We start from the raw sequence: 17,763 nt of genomic DNA on the forward strand, positions 1-17,763 counted from the left end.
CATGAAGACCTGCAGAGACATGAGCTTCAACTCTTTAGACATCCCAGCCTCTTTAGTTCTTGAGAACTTTCACTGCTTCACCATGAAGATGCTGCTGGACCCAAATGCTCCGTCTCCTCCAGGGGTTTTGCTCTTCAGCTCTTTAGGAGTTTAGCAACAATTTCTTCTGACATCCTAACCTTTGTTCCTCTGAGACGATGGACAGACCACTGCAGAGACATGTGTCCCTCTTCCAACCAGTTTGTCCGAGTTCCTCTCAGACCAACAGAGGATGGTCCAGACCTGAAGGAGCATTAATAATCTGCTGCTGGGAGCCACGTTTCTATAGAATATACTACTATTATTAATCATGAGGAGGATTCTAGATGCTGCAGCAGCAGATATGGGCTAAACAAACCCAGAGATGCCAGAGGTCCACAGCAGGCTGGACTTCCTGCTCTGCTCACTTCATTTATAACTCACTTCCTGCTTGGTGGAAGATCTCAAGGAGCCAAACGGTCTAGTCCAAGTCAGTGTGACTTGTCAGAGCTGTGAGCAGTTCCTCCTCCTCTCAATCATCTCCAGTAGTTTCCTTCATTCAGCTCAGTCAGCCTCTTCATCAGCTGCTGCAGCTCCTTTGAGGCTCTGATGCTGCAGAGAAACTGAACTTTCCTTCACAGATGATAGAAGATCTTCAACATCTGTATAATCTGTATAACTCGAAAGCGTTTTACACTTAAGTCACATTCACACTCACAAACACTCACACATTTACGCAGCTCGGTAGGCAATTTGGGGTTAAGTGCCTTGCCCAGGGGCAGATCGACATGTGGCAGGAGGTAGGTGGAATTGAACCTACAAACTTACGATCACAAGACGACCACTCTACCCACAGTCGCCACTAAACTGTAAACTGAAGATCAGATGTTGGTGAGATGATGACATCATGATGACATCACTGTTATATTTTAGTCTGTTTATGATCCAGATTGATTTTATTAGAACTGAATTTATTTCTTCTCTCATCACAGACTTGGTGGCTGTTCACTCTATCAGGCTGAATGTGAAGTTGTGGCTTCAGCTTTGAAGTCCAACCCAGATCTGACTGAACTGGAAATAAGTCAGATCTGCATAGGTGGAGATGGAGACTCTGATATGCAGAATCTGTTTGAGATCATGGAGAGTTCAATAACTAAAGTGAAGAAACTGGGGTATGTTTTCTCTATTTATACAATAAAAACTTTCATTGAAACTTTAGTCTTTAGTTTAATAATTTAATTGTAATAATTTAAAACAACCTTTTTAAATGTGACATTAAAATCTCCCACATTTTACCTTATAAAAAATTATTTTCCTTTTTTAAACTTTGAGATTATTGAACATTAATTTTCAGTTTTTCACTTTAAAATGTTTCTGACTGATGAACAAAATGAGTAAAATAATTCAAATGAAGTTAATTAATGATTGAGATGTTTCAGTTTGGTTTGTAAAGATTCAGATTGTTTTATTTCTGATTCTCATCTTTACATCCAGAATGAAATGTTTTCCTCCAGTCGAGCCATAAACACTGACCAGTTCAAATCATCATTCATGAAACATCTAAGAAGTGACTGATTGTAGAAAAGCAAATCTAGATGAACTGAATGACAGTGAGGTTTGCAGCAGCAGCAGGTTCCTCGCTTTGTCCTGAAGCTGTGGTTCTGTTGGGCCGGGTCAGAGAGGAACCGTCCTCTTCACTCTGACTGCTGAGTCGGTTGGAGCCTCGTCTCTGTGATGAAGCTTCATCAGGTCACGTCTCCTTAGGAAATAATGGCCTCCATTGGCTTTCAGCAGCTTTAAGAAGAACTCAAGGCCATTCATGAATAAACTGACTCCGGTTACCAAGTCGGGTCTCCAGCTGATGATTAGGAACCAGCAGAAATAGCTCACCTCATCCAGGCTGCTGCTCATAGAAATCTTTGAGTTTCTTTGTTGATCAAATGTTCTGGTTTTGCTGCTTTGGACTCTTTAAACCAGTTTAACTGGATCAGATGTTAGAATCAGTTCATCATGTTTCTTTTACATTCAGGGAAATTAATTTTCTACATTTTATTGTTTATTTGTTCATATTTCAGTTTTAACTGCATCCTGTTGGCTTCAGCTCATCTTTTATTCTATATTCAGATTGTGGGAATGCAGTTTGTCAGAGACCAGCTGGACGTCTCTGTTCTCAGCTCTGAAGTCCAACCCAACCCATCTGACGGAACTGGACCTGAACAACACCAGCCTGGAAGGTTCTGGACTGAAGGAGCTCTGTGGTTTTCTACAGACTGAAGGCTGCAGACTGAACTATTTGGGGTTTGTAATAATATAATTATTGATATTTCTGTGAATAATTATATATAATTGATCATAAATCAAAGTTCATATCTTCTGTTCTAATAAATATTTTCTGAGTTTGTTCCTGGACTTTGATCCAGAGTTTAATTTAGTCCCTCTGTGTAACTGAGTTGGACCTGCTGACCTGAGGTCAGAACAGGACAGTATTCGGACCCCCAGTGTGTAGAAATCATTGGGTTACTTAACGCAATCCCTGGTTCTTTGATAACAGAGTGAGGTGTTTCTCTATTGCCCCTTTTTCGCCGGCTTTACTTCAACAACCCGGCTCGGCACGGCTCTGTTTCTGAGTGACCGCGTTTCCACTGCATAGACATCAATACGTAGATGCCTCATGGACTGGGTCAGCCTGTTGCATCCGCCATATTAAATGTGGCATCTCTGCCAGTAAGCTAATACAAATGAATGGACCGAACTTCAGAACATGCCGTTCCACAAAGTATTTTTAGCTAATGTTCGTCATCAACCCACTCACATATAAACATTTGGAAATTAAACAATCACCAACCCAGCCAACATGCCTAGGTGGGACCCATGTGGGGGAAAGGAGGGCTGATATATGAGTCCCACATGGGTTTGCCCATGTAGGGCCATCGTGGAACCTGCGGACAAACCCAAGTGTCCATCAAATGTGGCATATACCAAGGAGATGCTCTGTCCCCTCTGCTGTTCTGCATAGGCCTGAACCCCCTCATCAACAAAACTGGCTACGGATACCGACTCAAGAATGGGGCCACAATCAGTAACCTCCTCTACATGAATGACATCAAGCTGTACGCCAAGAGTGAGCGAGACATGGACTCACTGATCCACACCACCAAGATCTACAGCACTGACATTAGGATGTCATTAGGACTAGAGAAGTGTGGCCAAATGGTCACATAGAGAGGGAAGGTTGACCGCACAGAAGGGGTCTCACTCCCAGAAGGAACAATAGCAGACATTGAGGACAGTTACAAGTACCTGGGAATACCACAAGCAAATGGCAACCTCGATGAGGTCACAAGGAAAGGAGCCACAGCCAGATACCTCCAACGAATAAGGCAAGTCCTGAGAGGCCAGCTCATTGGCAAGAACAAGATCCGTGCAATAAACAGCTATGCCTTACCAGTAATCAGATACCCTGCCCGAATAATTAGCTGGCCAAAGGAAGAGATAAAGGCCACAGATGTTCAGAATCTGAAGCTACTAACCATGCATGGTTCCATCCCAAATCCAGCACCCTGAGATTGTACACGAGCCGTAAGGAAGGAGGCAGAGGACTAGTGAGTGTGAGAGCCACTGTCCAGGATGAAACATCCAAGATCCAAAAATACATCAAGTACAAAGCCTCAACGGCTTTGTCCGCTCAGCAAATGTCTCAGGCAATGGGGAACAGAGGACGAGGTGCTGGAGGAACCATCATGGGAGGACAAGCCCCTACATGGGATGTACCACCGACAAATAACTGAAGTGGCTGATATCAGGAAATCCTACCAATGGCTGGAGAAAGCTGTACTCAAGGACAGCACAGAGGCCCTCATCCTGGCTGCCCAGGAACAGGCCCTAAACACCAGAGCAATAGAGGCTCAGATCTACCACACCAGACAAGACCCAAGGTGTAGGTTGTGCAAGGAGGCCCCTGAGACAGTCCAGCACATAGGGTGCAAGATGCTGGCAGGGAAAGCGTACATGGAACGACATAACCAAGTGGCGGGCATAGTGTACAGAAACATCTGTGCAGAATATGGACTGGAAGCCCCGAGATCAAAGTGGGGAACACCCCCAAAGGTGGTGGAGAATGACCGAGCTAAGATCTTGTGGGACTTCCAGATCCAGACAGACAAGATGGTAATGGTGAACCAACCGGACATTGTGGTGGTGGATAAAGAACAGAGGAAAGCTGTTGTGGTGGATGTAGCAATACCAAGTGACAAGAGTACGAGAAACTGGAGAAATACCAGGGCCTCAGAAAGGAACTGGAGAAGGCCTGGATGGTGAAGACGACAGTGGTGCCTGTGGTCATCGGGGCCCTCGGGGCAGTCACCCCCAAACTGGAGCAGTGGCTAAAGCAGAAAAGCAGATCCCGGGAACAACATCAGACATCTCAGTCCAGAAATGTGCAGTTCTAGGCACAGCCAAAATACTGGTATTTTGTTGTAATACTGGCACATTACAACATTACAAAATGTTGTAATGTGCAAAAGCCGGCGATGATTTCTTAGCAGAAACAGGCCTGGGAGCTTGAGGAACCCTCAAGCTCCCAGGCCTATATATATATATATATATATATATATATATATATATATATATATATATATGTATATATATGTATATATATATATATATATATATATGTAAAAGACTGCGTGCTAGCTTGCGCTAATTACGGATGTCTCGTCAATTGAATCTTCCTCGGTCAGAAGGAATAGGCATGCAGCTCAGAATTTTTTCTATTGATGGATTTTAATGTCACCGAACCACAGAAGCACAGAAAAGAAGCGATGGCTTACTGGTATAGATAAAAAAAAAAATCGAACTACAAGAAGAAAACGAACAGATGCACCATGGGTAACGAACAGATGCACTATGGGTATTGTAGTGTTAAAACTAACAGGTGGACTTTTAATAGCCGCCCCTGTATTTGCAAACAAATACACTCATACAAAGTCCACTAGGTAGAAGAAGGATCCGAATCTTCAGGCACTTCAGGAAGCTCCACCAGTTTGGTTACCGGGCGAATGTAGATGCTGTCCTTGACCTTCACCTCAGCAGCTCGAACAACGCCATCCCGTCCCAGGGAAAACCTTGGTGATGGTCCCTACGGGCCACAGTCCTCGGGGAAGGTTGGAATCAACAATCATCACAATTTGTCCCACAGCAGTATTATCAGTAGATTTCCTCCATTTCTGTCGTAACTGAAGTCCTGGAAGGTAGTCCTGGATGAAGTGTTTCCAAAAATGGTCACTGATGACCTGACTGTGTTGCCATCTCCTCTTGGAGAGGGCATCATGAGGACCATACACTGCTTGTGGTAGTCCTGCATCCCGCCGCCCCATTAACAAAAGGTTTGGTGTAATGGGGTCCAGATCAGCCACGTCAGAGGAGGCATAACCGAGAGGTTTAGAGTTAAGGATGCCTTCAACCTCTATGAGAGCTGTTAAAAGTACTTCCTCTGCCACAACTTGGTCTTTCAGGACAACTTGTAAAGCTGATTTGACTGACCTGATTTCCCTCTCCCAGGCTCCCCCAAAGTGAGGAGCATGCGGCGGGTTGAAGTTAAAATTGATGGTCTGTTTGGCCAACTGTTGCTGCAACACTGGGGCCATGTTTTCAAAGGCGCACTGCAGTTCTTTATGGCCTCCCCTGAAATTGGTGCCTCTGTCGGACCACAACTCGTATGGCTTCCCCCGGCGAGCAATAAATCTGCGTAATGACATCAGAAAAGAGTCAGTGTCGAGGCTAGGGAGGAGATCCAAGTGAACACATCGAGTGGTCAGACATTTGTAGATGATCCCCCAGCGTTTCTCTCTTCGACGTCCAATCTTAACTAGGTACGGTCCAAAACAGTCTACGCCTGTAGACCAGAATGGGGGTTTGTAGAGTCTCAAATGAGCTGAGGGAAGGTCAGCCATCTTTGGCATGGAAGGTGAGGCGCGCCATCTCCTACAGTCTACGCACTGGTACTGGTGTTTCTTAATGGCCTGTCGACCTCTGAGGATCCAATAGGTGCGTCGTATCTCTGCATAGTCTCTCTGCACCTGGGTGAAGCAGTTGAGCGTCATAGTGCTTTATGATGAGACGAGTCAGAGGATGATCAGGAGCTAACACAACTGGATGGATGCTGTCAGGATATACATCTATAGCTTGACGCAGGCGGCCTCCAACTCTGATCAGTCCACTGAGGCTGTCATACTCAGGGGAAAGAGCACAGAGGCGACTGCTGGGGCGCACAGTGTTACCTGCTTGGAGGGCTTGGACCTCTTCTGGGAAGCTGTCCTTCTGTGCAGAGCGAAGCAACTGAGTCTCTGCTTCTTGACGCTCGGCAGCAGTGAATGAGGTGGCAGCCGCCCCATGCAGGGATTGGTGAGTGGCCAGAACCAGGTCCTCTAACGATGTGCTCTGTGTAGGATCTGGCAGACTTTGAGATATAGATGTGAAGCTACAGAAAGCGGTCTTTCTGAGTTTTTCATTACCACAATCTGGGAACTCTGTCAGGGGTTTCAGCCAGGTGTCAGGAGCCTGTGTGAGGAAGTGGGGGCCCTGTGACCAACGGCTGGAGATGGTGAGCTCTAACAGCGATTTCCCTCTTGTGATGTCATCAGCTGGATTTTCATCAGAGTTCACATACCCCCACTGCTCTGAGGAGGTCAACTCCTGTATTTCACAAATCTGAGTCCCAACAAACAGCTGTATAGGCTGTAAACAACTCTTGGTACTGAGGATACATTTTTAGACAAACTGATGGGAGAAAGAGAGGATGCAATCGACAGAAGGCAAATACATCAGCACACCACATAGGCAGCCCCGCCCACAAAAGATAATCAGTAAGACAACGTTAATCAAGGCTTTTGAAGTTCAACCACAGTTCACAGCTTTCTGACCTGGCTATGCTGGGTAGATGGGCAACCACCTCAGGTAGGTTGCTGGCCCACTGTCTTATCTCAAATCCACCTTGGAAGAGTAACTCCCTCATCCTGTCAATGAGCAACTTGGCCTCCTGTGGGTCAGAAAGGGACTGCAGGCAGTTGTCCACATAAAAGGCTGTATGGACAGATTTATAGATGTCCTCATGAGTGTCTTGGTGCTCCTTCACGTGTCTCTGAAGGGCAAATGTAGCACAACAAGGGCTACACGTTGTTCCAAAAGGTAAGACTCTCCACTCATATACATCTGGGAGCCTCTCTGTTTCACCATCTCTCCACAGGAACCGTAGCAGAGGACAGTCTTCAGGGAGCAGGCGGATCTGGTGAAACATGGCCTTTATGTCTCCGCTCACTGCCACAGGATACTGACGGAAGCGGAGGAGTACACCCAGTAGTGTAGGCCCCAGTGGAGGGCCTGGCAGGAGGTAGTTATTGAGGACGGTGCCCTGGAACTCAAATGAGCAATTGAAGACCACCCGAGCCTTGTTGTTATGATGTACCATATGGTGTGGCACGTACCAAGATTCAGTAGAACTGTGAATCTCTTCTGGAGTAAGCTTCACCACGTAATCAGAATCAACCAACTTCTTAATCTCCTGGTTGTATGTGAGTGCCAGGTCCGGATGTTTAATCAGCTTCCGCTCTGTGGACCTCAGCATGCCTTTAACGACTTCTGGAGGGACGTGCATCTGAGGGAAGTCCTTCTTCCTCAGCAGGGGGGTGGCATATCTCTCCACACCATCCACTGGAATCCTGATGGTCTTAGCCTCTAACATGGCTATGGCTTCTCTGTCTTCCTTCGAGCGTGTGACCTCCTTCTCAGGTCTATGTATGGGAGCGTCCAGTTGCCACAGACGTTGAACATCCTGATGCAGAGCCTCAGCAGGAGAAAGGCATGATATATTCAGGCAGTGCATCTCTCCCTGCTGTGTAGGCATACTACTGCTTGGACCTTGGATGGCCCACCCCAGCTTAGTGCAAACAGCGACAGGTCCACGGGCTGGGCCATGCCTGACTGGACGGACGGGAGTTATGAGGTGAGCATTGTCTGAACCGATTAACACTAGAGGCTGTATATGGTTGAATCCCTCTAGCTGCACTTGCTGTAAGTGGTGATACTTCTCCTTTAAGAGCTCCACTGGACACGACTGTTCAGCTAGGCTGAGCTGTTGAGCAGTAAAGGCATGTGTTATTTTATAACGCAGTTTTGGTTGGTTCTTCGGGGACACTTGGAATGAGACGTAGCCTCCCTTTATCTGGATCACATCTTGACGGATGGTGCGCAGAGATAGAGTTTCCTCCTCTGGTGATAAGCCTAATAACTTAACAGCAGCTGGGAGTATGATGGTTTTCTCTGAGCCATCATCGAGGAGAGCGTACGTGTCTAGAGATTTCCTCTGATGGTGTAACTGGATGGGCACAACCTTCAGCATTACACGGCCAGAGTGACTGACAGGATCCAGAAATACACTGCTGGTACTCATTGTTAGGATGTTAGGGTCCCGCCTTCTAGCCTCAACCAGGTCATGAAGCACAATAAGTGCTGTTCTCCACAGGTGGTGCACGGCTTCTTCAGAGTGCACTGTTCTGGAGTGTGTTTACGGCCGCATCGCCAGCATTTTGATTTATCCTTTAGCCAAGTGGCGACAGCTGTGAGGTCTAGCTTCTTAAAGTTTACACAGCCACTGAGGTAGTGTTCTGTTCCTTCACAGTATGGGCAATATGGCTTAAACTTCTGTTTCTTCTTGGAAGGGGAAGAAGGACTTAACAGCTTGAGCCTTGGTGTCTGTCTTTGGCTGTATTTGAGCAGGATCGGAGCCATAATATATGGATGCGGACTTACTCTGTGCTTTAGACCCTGCAGGCGCTCTGAAGTTACTTCTCTCTGATCGTAGTCTGTCTGATGACTGTGACTGAGTGGCTTGCCTGGATAGCTGAAGAACTTGGGACTTGCGCTCGAGCCATTCAGAGAGGTCATACATGTTGTATGTGCGGCTGCTGCCAGTGCGTATAATGCCACGTGTGATGCAGTACTCAATGAAACTGTCTCTGCAACTTGGAGGAAGTTTGGTTAGTAACCTGTCTACATATGAACCACACTGGAGCTCACTGGCCGCTACATCATCCATAGTGCTGAGGAGACCTACAAGGCTAGACACTGCTAAGGAGAAATCTTCAAAGGCTTGAGGATCACCGGCCTTAATAGGAGAGCAGTTGAGGATAGTACTGAGTTCGCTCTGGATTAACTGTCGAGGCTGTCCATATCTCAGCTCCAATGCTCGAATTGCACTAGTGTAGGGAGTGCGGTCATGAATAAAGCGCCTGGCGACTTGTAGAGCACATGGATGCTCTAAATGATCCAGCAGGATGTGATATTTATATTCCTCTGTGAGGTGTGCATGAGGCCCTAGTAGGTTGTCCAATCCTTTCTTCAACAGTGCAAATTCACTCTCTCGGCCAGATTTGAATGTTACCAGTCTAGGCTTTGGGATGCCATATGATGAGGCCACAATCATCTCCATCAGATTTGGCTGGCTGACTTCCGCTGTCGAAGTTAGGGGGGCTGATGCCTGGTATGCAACTGAAGGTGATGCGTAGGTAGCAGAGTAATGGCTGGGAAAATCAGCAGGTGGAGCTGCATAATGCTGGTTGTAGTTCTGCTGTGCTGCTGCTCCCTGTGGTGGCTGATACAGAGTTGTAGCGGAGACTGCAGAGAGGTTGGCGCTGCTTGGTAACTGCAGATGTTGGTATCTCTGACTGTGTAGAGACTCAGCCTGACGCGGTTCGAGCTTCCCAAGCTGCATGGATTGTGATACTTGAATGTCAGGTTGTAGAGCAGGCTGTATCACATGTCTCACTCTAGGAGGTGGAGCTGGTAATGATGCTGGCTGGATTCCTGGATAAACCAGAGGACCTCTCGGCTGTGGAACAGATGAAGGTACAGACTGACCTACTGGCTGGAAGGCCGTGTTCATCCAAGACTGGGACACAGGTGGTGGATGGAACATAGTCTGAGGTGCTGCAAGTACATCTGGTTGTGGAACTGGCTGATTACTGGAGTCTGAAGACAGTGGAGCTGGCCATGGTGCTGTCTGTAACGTGGGGCTTGCCTTTAGAGATGATAAGGATGCAGCAGGTTCTACTGGTCTTAGTAGGTTCACAGGTGTTCTGTTATCCTGCCTTGTTGGTACCATGGTGTTCGATTGATCCTTGGTGTGACTGATGTGTATACCCACACTTCGATGCTGTGGTAGGAACGCAAGAAGGGATTCTGCTCTATCATGTTGCTGAGTGTGACCGTGTGGCAGGAGAGGGCTGCATGACTTACATGTTCGCTCCAGTTGCTCCACGCGCTTGGTTAATGCACCACTGGTCTCCTTCATGGTGACTTGCATCTCATTCATCGTTTCTAAAACTCTGCCCCATACTGCCTCCATCTTGTCCCATCTTTGCTTCTTATCCTTATCAGGTTCGTCTGAGCCGCTGCTTGTTGACGACTCTGACTCCTCTGGATCAGGTAGGTCATGCTCATATTCCGCCAGATGTCCCGGAAGCTTCCTGCTCCTGCGTGGACGGGGACTATGCTTGTGACTTTCCCCTTGAGAAATGTTGTCTTGTAACGTTGCCATGTTGTTGATTCAACCAACGAGATCCGGCTCGAAGGACCACTTGTAAAAGACTGCGTGCTAGCTTGCGCTAATTACGGATGTCTCGTCAATTGAATCTTCCTCGGTCAGAAGGAATAGGCATGCAGCTCAGAATTTTTCTATTGATGGATTTTAATGTCACCGAACCACAGAAGCACAGAAAAGAAGCGATGGCTTACTGGTATAGATAAAAAAAAAAAAAAAATCGAACTACAAGAAGAAAACGAACAGATGCACTATGGGTATTGTAGTGTTAAAACGAACAATATATATATATATATATATATATATATATATATATATATATATATATATACAATATATATATATATATATATATATATATATATATATATATATATATATATATATATATATATATATATATATAATGTGTGTGTGCATATATACTGAATGTGGAATATGTGCCAGTAAGGTAATACAAGTGAATGGACCGAACTTTATAAAGTGCCGTTCTACAAAGTATTTTAAGTTAATACCTGCCATTGACACATTTTCTCACACACATTAATATATTTGGCAATCAAAGAAATTACTAAAGACAGAGTTTCTAACTTTTGATGTGATTATTTAATTGTTTTGGGGCATTTCTGAGTAAAAAGCACAATGTTTTATTTGATAGAAACTATTCTGATAATTTTTATAATGACATTGATGAACAGACACACTTTTACAGTGTTTTATTAAACTATTCTTTACATAATTCCATAATGTAATGTACCTTTAACATTTCAACACAAGAAACAAATAATTTTCCTGTATTTATTTTTATACATTAATGAGAAATGACTTTTGATTTATAAATCAGTCATTGTCAAACAATAAACTACACATTTTTCTTACTTATTACAGTATGTCAACTCTGCTATTGACAGCAAAGAGTTAAAATAATTCTAGTGGAGTAAATTATTTTTATTTCATTACATGAGGTTTATTAATACACTAATACTTCAGATTGAGATATTTAAAAATACACAAAAAGTGAAAGAATAAAAACATTTATTTATTATACTGGGGACACTGGTCACAGGTAGGGCTTCAGTCTGCTGGTCACACTGGGAGAACTCAATGACTTCTTAGATGTCCTGGTTCACAAGGATAAAAGAGAAATTATCCAAAAGTGTAATAGAAAATACGTACGATATGTTTCATATGTTTCTTTCACATTCAGAAAAAGACATTTTCAGCATGTTGGGCTGTGACTCGTAGCATCTTTATAGCTAAATACTGACATGGTGAAGCTGAGCTGGAAACATACTGAAGAACAGCAGCTCTAGCTCTGATTCTGATTGATCTTTCCTCACAAAATCCTCTGGTTTTTAATTAACTTCTCCTCTAACAGCGATTTTTCATCACCTCTCTCTCATTAGAAAACAGTATGAAAATGCTAGCTGCTACGCTAACAATCAGCAGTTATTTCGGGCCAATTTAGCTGCATAGGAAATATTTTCCGGTTGTTTAGAAGCGAAATTCTCCCTGCAAAGTCAAGTAATTCTGATCTTTCATCCTTACCTGTGAAAGGTAATGCCAATGAATCCAGTTTGTTTCGTAAAACGGTTGAAACACACAGCACAGGACTTAAGGAGCTCTGATCGCTCTGCTGCCACATAGAAGATGGAGAACGCTGTTACGTACAGCTCAGCGCTCCATAAGGGGTCTACTTAGTGACCCTTTTCACAGTGACGTCAGACAATGTCCACCATAACTCGAAGCGTGCATCTTTGGAGGGTCACTTCACTATGTCTATGTCACCGCCGTCATCTGTACCACAGGGTGAGAGTAACGCCTTCGTGTGTGGCTGCTTTCCGACCATGGGGAGACCCAGCAATCTTTGTGGTGGGCGTTCCCCTGGGTGCGGTATCATCCAGGGTTACTCTGACTACGAATGCATCTATGACGGGCTGGGGTGCAACTATGATGGGCAGAGCTGTGAACGGCGTATGGTTGAAAAGAATGGCATGGCTCCACATCAACATGCTGGAACTACACGCCATATTTCTAGCTTTGAAGCATTTCATGCCTTTGATGGTTGGCCACCACGTCTTGGTAAAGACGGACAAATCCACAGTGGTGGCGTCAGGGCGGACCCAATCCATTCAGCTACACAGATTGGCCAGGGAAATAATTATGCGGAGCAGCACCAGATTTCTATCGGTTCGCGCAACGCATGTACCAGAAATTCTGAACAGTGGGGCCGATCTGTTATCCAGAGGCAGCCCCCTTTACGGAGAGTGGAAGCTGCACCCTCAAGTGGTGGAGCAGATCTGGCAGAGATATGGATGGGCTGCCGTAGATCTCTTTGCCTCATGGGAAAACTCTCATTGCCCACTGTTCCTCTCCCTGTCAGACTGGACAAGGTCAGGGGGAGATTTATCATCTACATCCAGATCGCCTGGCTCTCTGGGCCTCACCCATAAAAGGTGGAACCTAAATGCAACAGGTTTCCCTTCAGAGGTCATCGACACCATCCAGAATTCAAGGTCTCCGTCATCTCGTTTACAGTGGTAAATGGCAAGTTTTTGAGGAGTGGTGTCTGGAGAGACAGGCTATTCCTTTTCAGTGTTCGGTGGTGGAAGTCCTCTGCTTTCTACAGAGCTTGTTGGGAAAGGACAAGGCCTTTTTAACTATTAAGGTTTATTTCGCTGCAATATCAGCTTGTCATGTGGGATTTGCAGTGATGGGAAGTGATGAAGTACTTGTATTTCGTTACTGTACTTAAGTACATGTATCATATATCTGTACTTTACTTACGTAGGTGGCCTGCTTCTTTTTCCCCTCCATGCGGTAAGATGGACAATTTTTTGCAGTGGCTGCTGCAAAAGTATGCTTACCCCATGGTTTTGGGTTCTCATATTTATTTTGCTGGGGAGGTTGTGCAGCAGGCCTTCTTGGAGCCCTAGGTCCACCCTCCCATCCTCTCACTTCAGCAGCTGCAAAGCCTAGTCTCGGTGCTGGTGGGGGAGTTTGGCTAGATTCACAAGGCAAACAAAGATTGAAGGCCTCTCCCTCCTGTTTTCTGAGGGTACTTATTCCCCTCATTTTCTCCAGGGAGGAGCCAACTAGGTCGTAGGTTAAACCCATACTGTAATTTCAGCCTTTTGGGCGTCACTCAGGCCTGACAGGTTTAGCCATAAGGCCCTCTCCCCTGAGACTGCCAGTCCCATGACACGACCACAACCTTGAACGGCACCTCTAGAGGTGCGTAGGATAAGATCATTCACCACACATATCTCATCCCAAAGGGTGGGGTTTGGTGTCCCTGAGTCCAGCTGCCGACCAATCTCCTCCAGGATTTCACCTTGATAGGCTGACAACAGTGTAACTGCATTAAGCGAGCACACTGATTGTGCAGCATATTTGTACATTCGCTGATAAATAGATGCAGTGAGATGATCTATTTTACCTGGAAGCGAGATGCTTGAAGATGCTGACACAGATGTGAAGGTGGTAAGCTACTGAAGGCTCCACTGTTGGGGGGTTTGGCCAGCCCCAACTCACCCATGCCCCGTATCTCCAGTTTAGAGAAGCCCGGGTGGGGAGCTTGCTATTAAATGGGCTAGACCAGAAACAGCTTATTTCTCTCATGCAGGCGGGAACAGTTGGTAAAAGCTGTTTAGCTGATGGTAAGACTAGTGGCAGTGTCTTCCCATAATACAAGTCGCGTTCTGTACCACCTGTATCCTGGGCTGCTGGCCAGGGGATGTTCAGCTTCAAAGCAGCCCGTCTGCACACATCATACAGGTCACTGTCCCCAGAGGAGACGATTTCCGCTCCGCTGGGCGGCCTGGACAGTTGAGCCAGGAAGATGTCATCTTCCTCTTCTTCCATGACTTACAGTTCAAGGAGGTTGGAGTTTGCATCACCCTCCGTCTCCTCCAAGCCCGTTTCGAGTTCCCCACTCCCCATTAGACCCTAAAACAGTCATGTCCAAAGTCCGGCCTGGGGGCCAAATGCGGCCCATGGTCAAATTTCATCCGGCCCGCAGCCTCTGTCATCAAATCAATAACATCTGGCCCGCACGTAGCATTAATACACTGGGCAGCAGTACTTTTACCTGCATAGGGCGGAGCTTACACACTAAATGCTGTTCCTCGTTTACCCACTAGAGGGCAGCAGCCCTGTGACTCAGGCCATTTGCAGCTGTAGCTTACTGAGCTGCAGAGTGACGCAAGAGCCGTGGTCAGCACCAGCAGCTTTCTCTCGCGAACTTTTACCGACAGCTGGAGAAACACAGGTTTCGAGAGATTCGGTTTGGTAAGAAAATGCTAAGCTTGTTTGGGTCGACGTTAGGATTGCCACCTGTCAGAAATCAAAATAAGGGACGCATCGTCCTGGTCTCATGGGGTGCGGGACTGCTGCGGCAGCGCATCGGGGTTGGTCTGTGTTACCCAGAAAGCACAATATTGCAACACCGTGAGTGAAACAATGACTGGGACAGCCTACTATATAATCTACCCGGGGACCTCCTGTTTGTTGTTACACATACACATTTGTAGAATACGGAACAAATCGCATCCCGTTTCGGTTCAATACATTATGCTACATTTAACAGTCAAATACTGCACGGGATGCAACCCTTCTCGACTTATTTGTGAGAGAAGACATTCTCGGTTGGGAACTTAAATAACGGACTCTCACTTATGAGACATCTCAGCCAGACCTGGCCCATGTGCCGCAGTCCAGATCTCAGTATCACATTAATGCAGACAAGTCATTTGTCATAAGTCTCTGAATAAATTTTGTTTTTGTTTTTTAAGATCAAAATAAGTCATAAATTCAGACAAGTTTTCAGTGTTCACTCCAGAATAAGAAACTTTTAAAAATCTAATCAACATTTACTAATATGTCATATTTCACATGAGCCCTGCACTTGTTGATTATGACTGTTATTTGCTCATTTTTCTGTTATTTTATTTAAAAATTATGTAAATATTGAACTGCCATGGTGAGATATTGTTTTATGTTTCAAATGTAATTTGCACACAAGAGTACAATTAATTCTGTTTAACCATTAGAAAAAAGTTAAAGTGTTAAAAAAGTGAAGTTAAGTGAATATTCAATTGCATATGATATTCATGTTTGAAATGAACCTAAAGACATGCTTAAGATTGCTGAAATTAGGACGTCCGCCAAGGTCGGCCCTCCTACATTTTTAACACACCAAATCTGGCCCCCTTTGCAAAAAGTTTGGACACCCCTGCCCTAAAACAAAGGGGGCATGGGCGAGGACTCTTCCACCATCATGTCCGCCCAGCTCTTAAAGGCTCGCGGTTGATGCTTTTCAACCGCCGAAACAGCTGAAGGTGATGAGAGGCACAGGTCCTGACTGTTAGCTACAGCAACTCTTAGTCGCCTTTCCAGGATTTTTTCTGGCATTGACGAGCAGTGCTGGCACCCCTGAGTGTCAGCCAGCGACGCCTGAGCGTGTTTAGTGCCCATACAAACGATGCACATAGGGTGCGGGTCCCTGCCCGAAATAGAGGCCCCACATGACGCAGGGAACGAGCGGGATACACCCTCTTTAACCGTCGGTTCCGACCCTTTGGTGGGGGAGGGAGCCGTAGCCATGCCAAAATCTTATAGCTCCTCGTAACACATTAGCTGTAAAACTGAAGATAAAGTCAGCTCGCTGTGACACATTAGCTGAACTTTACCAACTGTTTATACTAGCGATGTACCGCTAAGCAGCTACCAAGCCAGGCTTGACGCGTCAGCTCAGTTACTCTGTTAATTAAAACAGTGGCTATAAAAGCAGCCCACCTTGTCGCGATAGCTGCTTAAAACAAAAAAAGAAAATGCTTCTTTCGAAGCACTTACCCAGCACAGTCCAGGCCTGTCCTGGTACTGTGTTCATTGGTGTCTTCCTTTATGGAACACGTAAGAACGGTTAAGCAGAGCCAAGCAAGCCTGAATATGCTGAGGGAGTTGTAGTTCTTCACACGGGAAGAAAGCGAGAAAGAGCTGACAGGTAGTTGGTAGTTGGAGTAGGTTGGCCGTGATATTGAATGGTGGGTGGAGCCATGGTGGCGGCTCAACCTGTCTGTCGCGGACAGACGTGATGTCATTGGAGCTTGGAGTTGGGTCACGCTGAGGCAATTCCCATAGTGAAACACCGAGCAAAGTTAGAAAAAGAACCCCCTCACATGAAGCAGGTCAAAGGTCATTCAACCCAGTCTAAAAAAGTGAATTCCTGGAATCTGACAGGAACAAATCAATAATCAATGATTGATGCTTCAAAACTTTGATCAGAACCTGGAATGATTTTACTGACTAAAATCCTCCAACACAACATGACCCAGTACCATGTTCTGGTTCTGGTTCTGAAGTCAGCAGGTCTTTATTGAAGCAGCAGCTTGTTGGCTTTAATATTCATGGGAATCTTTAACTGGTTCTGTTGGACTGGTTCACCTGCATCCTGTTGGCTTCAGCTCATCTTTTATTCTTTATTCAGGTTGATGAACTGCAGTTTGTCAAAGATCAGCTGTGATTTTTTGGCCTCAGCTCTGAAGTCCAACAGCCTCCGTCTGACAGAACTGGAGCTGAGAGACAATGACCTGAAGGATTCAGATGTTCAGCAGCTGATGGATCTTGTAGAGACTTTAAAGTAAGTAAATGTTTGTAGTGATTCCAGCTGCTGTCAGCATATTGAACTAAACCCAGTTAGCATCAAAGCAAAGCTCCAGTGTTCCCAGTGAAGCTGCAGCTTCTTGGTGGGAGGAGAATGGTTCAGGCTTCCTGATTGGACACAGAGACAGCAATCAGCCAATCAGAGGAGCAGCAGCTTGCTGTGTTCCTGTGTTTGTGTTGTTGTGAAGATGAGTGTTGTTGCTGTGTCCATGTCTCCAGGACATCCAGCTGGACTCCAGCGTCCAGCCGTCCAACATGTCTAGAGACAGTGGTCCTCATTCCTCAAACTGTGGCAGCAGCAGATCTGATCTCAGATCTGCTTGTTCTGTCAGTTCAACAGGAAACAACTGATCAGGTTCATCTTGGTCACAGCTCTGAGATCAGTCTGACTGCAGCCTGGAAACCATCTACTGGATGTGCTGCGTCACTGACTGCTGCTGGAGAGGCTGGAGACACTCACTGATCTGATCTCTCCATCCTTCTTCTCT

The 17,763-nt window shown here is 45.7% G+C and overlaps 1 protein-coding gene across 3 annotated transcripts in view; it reads left to right on the forward strand.

Annotated features, from left to right (window-relative positions):
- Positions 1-17,763, forward strand: part of LOC106911089 (NLR family CARD domain-containing protein 3-like) — a 40,826-nt gene that overhangs the window by 9,721 nt on the left and 13,342 nt on the right. For 2 of the 3 annotated variants that reach the window (XM_088013303.1, XM_088013315.1), the window contains exons 6-8: positions 1,011-1,190; positions 2,143-2,316; positions 17,100-17,252. In XM_088013303.1, coding sequence (XP_087869429.1) covers positions 1,011-1,190; positions 2,143-2,316; positions 17,100-17,252 — 507 coding nt within the window. Of the gene's footprint in view, positions 1-1,010; positions 1,191-2,142; positions 2,317-17,099; positions 17,257-17,763 lie in introns of those variants that run through there. The other variant, XM_088013309.1, reaches the window with a different exon arrangement.

The sequence above is a fragment of the Poecilia mexicana genome, unplaced genomic scaffold, assembly GCF_051168715.1.
Source record: "Poecilia mexicana isolate PSO_F unplaced genomic scaffold, ASM5116871v1 scaffold_2, whole genome shotgun sequence".
In the NCBI taxonomy this organism is placed as follows: Eukaryota; Metazoa; Chordata; class Actinopteri; order Cyprinodontiformes; family Poeciliidae; genus Poecilia; species Poecilia mexicana.